Below are 8,397 nucleotides of genomic sequence, written 5' to 3'. Positions count from 1 at the left end.
AGCAGAGAGAACAGTCTATGACTAGGGTGGCTGGAGTCTTTGACAATTTTTAGGACCTTCCTCTGACACCGCTTGGTATAGAGGTCCTGGATGGCAGGAAACTTGGCCCCAGTGATGTACTGGGCCATACGCACTACCCTTTGTAGTGCCTTGCGGTCGGAGGCCAAGCAGTTGCCATAACAGGCAGTGATGCAACCAATCACCTTTGGGGTAATTTTGCGCCTAGCACTAATTGCGCCCATAATGATTTGATAGAAAGGTGCAGTTCTCTATTCCTTCCAAGACCAGATAGACAGATGATCTGCAGAGATATAACAAGTGGTAGAAAAATGACTCAATATCATACTTGAGTGAAAGTAAAGATACCTTAAAAGAAAATGACTCAAGTAAAAAGGAAAGGAAAGTCACCCAGTAAAATACTACTTGAGTAAAAGTCAAATAGTATTTGGTTTTAAATATATTTAAGTATCAAAAGTAAACGTAATTGCTCAAATATACTTAAGTATCAAAAGTAAAAGTATAAATCATTTCAAATTCCTTATATAAGTAAACCAGACGGCACAATTTTCTTGTTATTTTAATTTTTTTGGGATAGCCAGCAGCACACTCCAACACTTAGACAATAATTTACCAACGAAGCATGTGTGTTGAGTGAGTCCGCCAGATCAGAGGCAGTAGGAATGATCAGGGATGTTCTCTTGATAAGTGCGTGAATTGGACCATTTTCCTGTCCAGCTAAGCATTCAAAATATAACAAGTACTTTTAGATGTCAGGGAAAATGTATGGTGTAAAAAATATATATATACATATATATATATATATATATATATATATATATATATATATATATATATATATATATATATATATATATTAGGACTGTAGTGGAGTAAAAGTAAAAGTTGCAAAAAATATATAAATAGTAAAGTAAATGACAGATTCCCCCAAAAAGACAACTTAAGTAGCACTTTATAAAGTATTTTACTTAAATACTGTCCACCACTGGATATAGCTCCCCATGTACTCACCTATGATTGTACTTTTTCTATAGCACATATCACATGACAGTATACAAAACCAAAACTACATCATTTTTTGGCATATACAAATTTGCCAATGGTATACAAACTCTGTAAATGGTATAATTACTAGATAGAACTGCAATACAGAACTCAGATGCACTCCAAATCTACAGTGCTGTGAAAAAAGGTATTTGCCCCTTTTTCAAATGTTCCCTGTTTTTGCATATTTTTGATATTGAATATTGTCAGATCTTCAACCAAAACCTAATATTAGACAAAGGGAACATGAGAGATGCTTTGCTGACTCTGGATCTGGACGACTTGCCTTAGTAGGAATCATGAATTCTGCTCTGTATCATAGAATTCTACAGGAGAATGTCAGGCAACCCGTCTGTGAGCTGAAGCTGAAGCACAGCTGGGTCATACAGCAAGACAATGATCCAAAACACATAATCAAGTCTACATGAAAAAGGTTAAAAAGCAACAGATTTGAAGTTTTGGAATCGCCTTGTCAAAGTCCAGACCTCAATTTATTTTCATATATTTCTTTTCAACCTTTATTTAACTAGGCAAGTCCCAATTGAGATGTTATGGACAGACTTGAAACAAGCAGTTCATGATTGAAAACCCACACCTGTTGATTATTAAAGCAGTTCTGCATGCAAGAGTGGGCCAAAATTCCTCCACAGCGATGAGAGATTCATCAACAACTACAGGAAGCATTATACCAGCTACCCTGGTATATGCACACATAGTGCTGTGTTGGTGTTTATTCTCCTATAATATCCTTAGATATTCTATATATGTGTATTTTTATGGTATTTGGGTTGCTATACCATTTGGTTTGAAGTGTTTTTTGAGGATAGGTCCCGCCCTACCATTCCCATTGTTTCACAAGCAGCGATGCTAATGCTGGCTGTGGGGTAAGTAAATAAAGAAAACAAAGACATATTTTTGGTCATTGTCTCTCAGGATCAACAGATGAATTACTTTTTGTCAGTAAAATTATGTATATTTCAAAATTAGATGTACAGTGGGGCAAAAAAGTATTTAGTCAGCCACCAATTGTGCAAGTTCTCCCCCTTAAAAAGATGAGAGAGGCCTGTAATTTTCATCATAGGTACAATTCAACTATGCCAGACAAAATGAGAAAAAAAAATACAGAAAATCACATTGTAGGATTTTTATTGAATTTATTTGCAAATTATGGTGGAAAATAAGTATTTGGTCAATAACAAAAGTTTATCTCAATACTTTGTTATATACCCTTTGTTGGCAATGACAGAGGTCAAACGTTTTCAAGGTTTTCACACACTGTTGCTGGTATTTTGGCCCATTCCTCCATGCAGATCTCCTCTAGAGCTGTGATGTTTTGGGGCTGTTGCTGGGCAACACAAACTTTCAACCCCCTCCAAAGATTTTCTATGGGGTTGAGATCTGGAGACTGGCTAGGCCACTCCAGGACCTTGAAATGCTTCTTACGATTTGTTTTTATTTCAGATTACATTAATTACATGAATATTTATGTTTTGATAAGAATTAAGTTAATATTTTGCTATGATTGTTGCTTTTTCTAATAGTTTCTTCTTGGTGTCAAAATGACCCCCCCGTTGGTAATCCATGTGTGTAAAATATGTTGGTAGGATGAGGGTTAAATGGACACAACATTTCTCTAGACATTTTTCATTTGAGTTGTAGAAGTCTTAAGTGACATACAACCCACCCATACAACAATCCTTGCCTTCCACTTCAATATCTCTCAAAACAGCCCAACTTTCCTCTCCGTCTCCCCCTGTACAGCATAACAAAATGGCCATCTGACTGATAATTCACAGTGATTAAACCTCTATGTTTGTTTTTTTTGCCTGAGAGCTCTTTTTTAAGATGGGGGAGATAAGAGAGTCTATAAGAGCAGGGATTGCTGGCCTTGAAGTGCTTGTGTGGGCAGCCATTAGTGGATTTCCTTGGGGAGAAAGCCCTCTGTATGATGGTATCACTACCCCGTGCTAGGAGAAGTGGAATAGTGGATGGCCCAAAGGTATCAGGTGGTCACACTGTCCGAGAAAGAGGCAGAGGGGATCGCTATCTCGTCTGATAAGAAAGAAAGAGAGAGAGAGAGAGAGAGAGAGAGAGAGAGAGAGAGAGAGAGAGAGAGAGAGAGAGAGACTACCCCAAAGCATAGGAACACAGACAGACATAAACAAAGCACACGCACAGACTGACCACACACACACAACACGACACACACAGGTATTAATACTGGGGGAGACAGAGACCGTTTTCCACCCACCTTCCCTGACCCACTGATAGAAAGGCAGAAAAGGGAGAACAGGAAAGGAGTGGCACGAGTGGGAAAGAGGGGTTCTGATAGAGAGAAAAAGGCATGGACAGGGAGGCAAAAAATGAAAAAGAAGAGAACGATAGAGAGAGAGAGAAGGGGGTGGCGGCGATGGTAGCTTGTTACCAAGGCTTTGATCCAGCAGCCTATCTACAGTATAACTACATGCCACCGCGGGCGGACTTTGACCGACAAGACAGCATCGTACCCTGGAAACTAGGATGTCTGCACAGAGCTTTTACCGAGGGTGAGTGAGAGTGTGTGTGTCTAACAGGATCAGTGTGCTGATAACAGCTTTTTTATTTGAGTTTATTTCACCTTTATTTAACCAGGTGTCCAGGTTGAGAACAAGTTCTCATTTGCAAATGTGACCTGGTCATGATAAAGCAAAGCAGTTCGACACATGCAACAACACACAGAGTTACACACGGGATAAACAAACATGCGGTCAATAATACAGTAGAAAAAGTCTATATACAGCGTGTGCAAATGAGGTAGGATAAGGGAGGTAAAGGCAATAAATAGGCCGTGGTGGCGAAGTAATTGCAATCTAGCAATTAAACACTGGAATGGTAGATATGCAGAAGATGAACGTGCAAGTAGAGATACTGGGGTGCAAAGGAGCAAGATAAATAAATAAATACAGTATGGGGATGAGGTAGTTGGATGGGCTATTTACAGATGGGCTATGTACATGTGCAGTGATCTGTGAGCTGCTCTGACAGCTGGTGCTTAAAGCTAGTGAGGGAGATATGAGTCTCCAGCTTCAGTGATTTTTGCAGTTCTTTCCCGTCATTGGCAGCAGAGAACTGGAAGGAAAGGCGGCCAATGTAAGAATTGGCTTTGGGGGTGACCAGTGAGATATACCTGCTGGAGCGCGTGCTACGGGTGGGTGCTGCTATGGTGACCAGTGAGCTGAGATAAGGCGGGGCTTTGCCTAGCAGAGACTTGTAGATGACCTGGAGCCAATGGGTAAGCTTAGCTTACTCTACTGTCTGACTGCCCCATACTGGGCTCGAATCAGTGATCCTCTTCTTCACAAACACACTTGACCGCCCTCCTTGTCAACGTTCCAAAGGCTTGAGCCACAGAAAAAAGAATCTATCTCGATAGCTCGATCCGCGACATTTCAAGCGTGATGTGGTACGTTCTTAACTCCTTTACACTCACCCCTTCTTAACTCCGTTACACTCACCCCTTCTTAACTCCGTTACACTCACCCCTTCTTAACTCCGTTACACTCACCCCTTCTTAACTCCGTTACACTCACCCCTTCTTAACTCCGTTACACTCACCCCTTCTTAACTCGCCACACAGTGAGCTACTCCAGCCGTTGAGTTGAGCCCAACTGCCAAGCCATGCCACCGTACCACTGTCTGTGCCAGGGGTCAGTCAGCATGTTGCTAACAGCTTCCTACATGTTCCAACTGCCCCATACTGGGCTCAAACCAGTGAGCCTCTGCTTCACAAACACACGCGACCGCTCTCCTTGAAAACGTGGCAACGGTTTGAGCTGTCGGAAAAAATATCTAATTTGATAGCTCCTCGACATTTTAAGCTTACACGTGCTTGTTTGCGTCATTGTGTGTGTGGAAGAAAACTGTTTCAGTCAGTTTTATTCCATTTAGTGCCGATACAATTTGAGGTGTTAAACTCAACCCCTGTGTGTGTGTGTGTGTGTGTGTGTGTGTGTGTGTGTGTGTGTGTGTGTGTGTGTGTGTGTGTGTGTGTGTGCGCGCGTTTGTGTGCATCAGTCTGTCTGTCTATGAGCGACTGTATGAATAACATTTTTCAGGGTGGGTGTGATATTTGAAATATGTACAATATCTGTGTTTTTGTGCATGTACAGTAGATTTGTAAATGGGAAGGGTGAGTATGTTTAATGTTGTATCACTTCTCTCTCTACTCCTCTGTCTGTCGACTCCTTCGGTCATCTCCATCTCTCTCCCACCATTACTTCCCTGTCCTCTCCCTCTCTCTCCCACCCTTACTCTATTTCCTCCCCTACTCTCCTCTCCCTCTCTCTCCCACCCTCTTATCTCTACCCTCCTCTACCCCCCTTCCCTGCCTCTCCCTCCCTTTCTATCTCCCCCTCCTCTACCTCCCTTTCTCCCCCTCCTTCTCTCTACCCCCCCTTCCCCCAATCCTCAATCTCTTTTCCTCTTACCCCTCACTTCCCCGCCCTCTCTGTCAGGTGACATGGGAGGTGACGTGTTGGTGGACGTGGGTTCAGGGCCCACTCTATACCAGGTGTTGAGCGGCTGTGAGGTGTTCGACACTGTGTTTCTCACAGACTTCCTGGAGGTGAACAGGCAGGAGCTGAGGCGTTGGCTGCAGGGTGAGGGCTACAGCAGCCTGGACTGGACCCCCTACCTGCAGCATGTCTGCAAGCTGGAGGGCCGACGGTGGGTGCTGATGTTAGTGTTAGACCAGTGTCGTACTCATTAGTGCGTACCGTCGCAAAACGTTTTGCAACGGAAAACAAAGACAAGCGTTTCATATTGGACAAGTTAAACAGGTTGAACAGGTTGCCCCTTCGTGTTTCAATCAGTTTTCTTCCATTTGGTGCCTAATGAATATGATTTGAGGAGTTAAACTCAACTCCTTGAGGGACGCATCAACAGAGTCTGCTGCTTTTCACACTTACCTATAAACTCTCTAACAGATTTAGACCTGGGGAACCAGGTGCGGGGACTGACTTCCTAGCATATATTGATTGGTCAAGTAAGTAAGTGCTGGCTTTTGAGGACAGACATTAAATAATGTATGTTTATTGTTTTTAATTGTTTGTATTGTTTGTTGTTTTATTGTCCTGATCAGCCCTTCAGCGTGGACCGAGAAAGCTGCGCGCCTGCGTTCTGTTGTCTCCGACATTCTCCCCATCGACGTGCATCTCCCCCGCCCCCTACACCCTGACTCCCAGCTCCCCACTGCCGGCGCCGACTGCCTGGTGTCCTGCTTCTGCCTGGAAAGCGTCAGTCCTGACCTGGCCTCCTTCACCCGGGCCCTGGGCCACATCAGGGGCCTTCTCCGGCCCGGGGGCCACCTGCTCCTCATCGGGGCCCTGGGTGAGAGCTACTACATGGGGGGGCCCGGTGTGCGCATCCCTGTGGTGCCCCTGGATGAGGCCCAGGTGTGTGCCAGCGTGAGGGCCAGTGGGTACACGTTGGTGAGGCTGGAGGTGTACACGCTGCCCCAGGGCATGATGGTGGGGGTGGACGACGTGACGGGCGTGTTCTTTGTGAAGGCCAGGAAGCCATAGAGGAGAAGGAGGAGGAAAGGAGAGGAGGAGGAAAGGAGAGGAGGAGGAAGGTGGGTGAAGGTGGGAGGGGAGGGAGAGTAGTGGAAGTAGGAGGAGGAGGAGGATGTGAGAGGTTGGAAGAGACTAGGATGAGTAGAAGTCTAAAAGAGATGAGGTCAGAAAGTAAACAATAGATGATGAGGAAGATACGGAGTTCAAAAAGAGAGAGAGAGGTAGAGGATGTTGGAATAGTGAGCAGGCAAACTGTATTTAAAAAGAGGAGAAGGAGAGAGGGGAAAGATTGGATCAGAACAGTGAGGAAGTAAACAATAATATGAGATTAAAAACACATAAAGAAAATAGTATTTTTAATGGGAGAAGTGAAAGGGAGAAAGAGTAGGAGAGGAAGATTGCTAACAATTTCCACAATAAATTACATTTATGGCCCTTCACTGACATTTGACTTAAAGAATAAAAGGTCTACTTCTGCCCCCTACTGTTGAAATGAACTCACTGACGTGTCATGATCTTAGTCTTGATCCCACTGGTTGCATTTACATAGGCAGTCCAATTCTGATCTTTTGCCCAATTATTCGCAAAAGAGCTGATCTTATTGGTCAAAATAATTGGACTGCCTGTGTAAATGCAGCCACTATTTGGGTGTGCGCCCAACGCATTCAAAGGCAATTACTTCATAGAGCCTGAATTGGACTAGCTTGGTGGAAGACCCAAGTATGTTTTCATACTTGAACTTCGACCCGAGAAGTCATGTAAATCTAACAGTGAAGTTATTTTCTATCAGGATTATGGTTAGCCTTTTAGGGTTACTCAGCGATTGGCCATGTTGTTAGCTGTTTAAAAAAAATTGTTAGTTTGTCACGGAAAGGACTAAATAGGCTTTTAGTCATAAATTGAGTTAGATTTTATTTTATTTTTTACATCAAAGTTCTATGCTCTCAAAACCATTAACAAATCCTTTTGTATGTTTAAAATGTATTTTTATTGTTGTCTCTTATTGTGTTATGTGTTATTTTCTCTGGCTACTTTTGGCTTGTTGGTCAATGTTAACTTGGCTTGTGGCTTCACTGACTTTGCCTGAAGTGAAATAAAAACGTTGAACTGTTACCTGTTTCTGACTGTCCCATTTCATTCCAGTTCAACTACTACAAAGAACTTGTATATTCCACTTAATTTATACTCCAGAGCAGTGGTTCCAAAACTGTGGGTTCGGGGCCACACGTGGGTAGCAGCAGAGGTCCAGGTAGATACAGGGGATGAAATGTGTTGTGGGTTGTAACAAAAAATGTACTCAAAACACTCAAATCTACATTCAGTTGGATGTTTTGAATAAGAGGGTTCATTATTTGTATGATTTTTTTGGTCTTAGTTTGTGTTTTCACCGCTCAACCCTTACGGTAGGTCACGACTACATAGAGACCTAAATTGGTTGGGTCACGAAGCAAAACAGTTTAGGAAACCCTGCACTAGAGAGCGCTATATGTTGGGTCATGGGTCACTGGTCACATAAAGGCACACAAGTGACAAAGAAGTGAAAATGCACAGGTATGGAGAGCATAAGTAACTAAAGGAATACTACACAATAACATTGAATTTCCTTTACCTTCCGGGAACAACACTGACTGAAACATTTAGAAAGAGTTGTTGGGATTCCTTATTTTATTGGAGAACTACAGGTGTTTCTGTAGATTAGAGGAACTGCTGAATACTTTTGGCTTAGACGTTTCTGGATACAATACTGCCTCCTAGTAGTACTGCCTCTTATTGGAGCTGTCGC

General features: G+C 42.9%; 1 protein-coding gene across 1 annotated transcript; it reads left to right on the top strand.

Moving 5' to 3' along the window:
* The first annotated feature begins 3,196 nt into the window (after window positions 1–3,196).
* On the top strand, window positions 3,197–7,727 carry pnmt (phenylethanolamine N-methyltransferase). Its single transcript, XM_021565302.3, has 3 exons — window positions 3,197–3,608; window positions 5,556–5,766; window positions 6,182–7,727. Exons 1-3 carry the CDS (start codon window positions 3,407–3,409, stop codon window positions 6,621–6,623), a joined length of 855 nt encoding a protein of 284 aa, XP_021420977.1. The 5' UTR covers window positions 3,197–3,406; the 3' UTR covers window positions 6,624–7,727.
* Window positions 7,728–8,397: the final 670 nt, after the last annotated feature.

This window comes from Oncorhynchus mykiss, chromosome 16 (genome assembly GCF_057628025.1).
Source record: "Oncorhynchus mykiss isolate SJ-2025 chromosome 16, ASM5762802v1, whole genome shotgun sequence".
Taxonomy (NCBI): Eukaryota; Metazoa; Chordata; class Actinopteri; order Salmoniformes; family Salmonidae; genus Oncorhynchus; species Oncorhynchus mykiss.
Note: the sequence above shows the minus strand (reverse complement) of the source record. Positions and strands in the feature narration are given on the sequence as shown.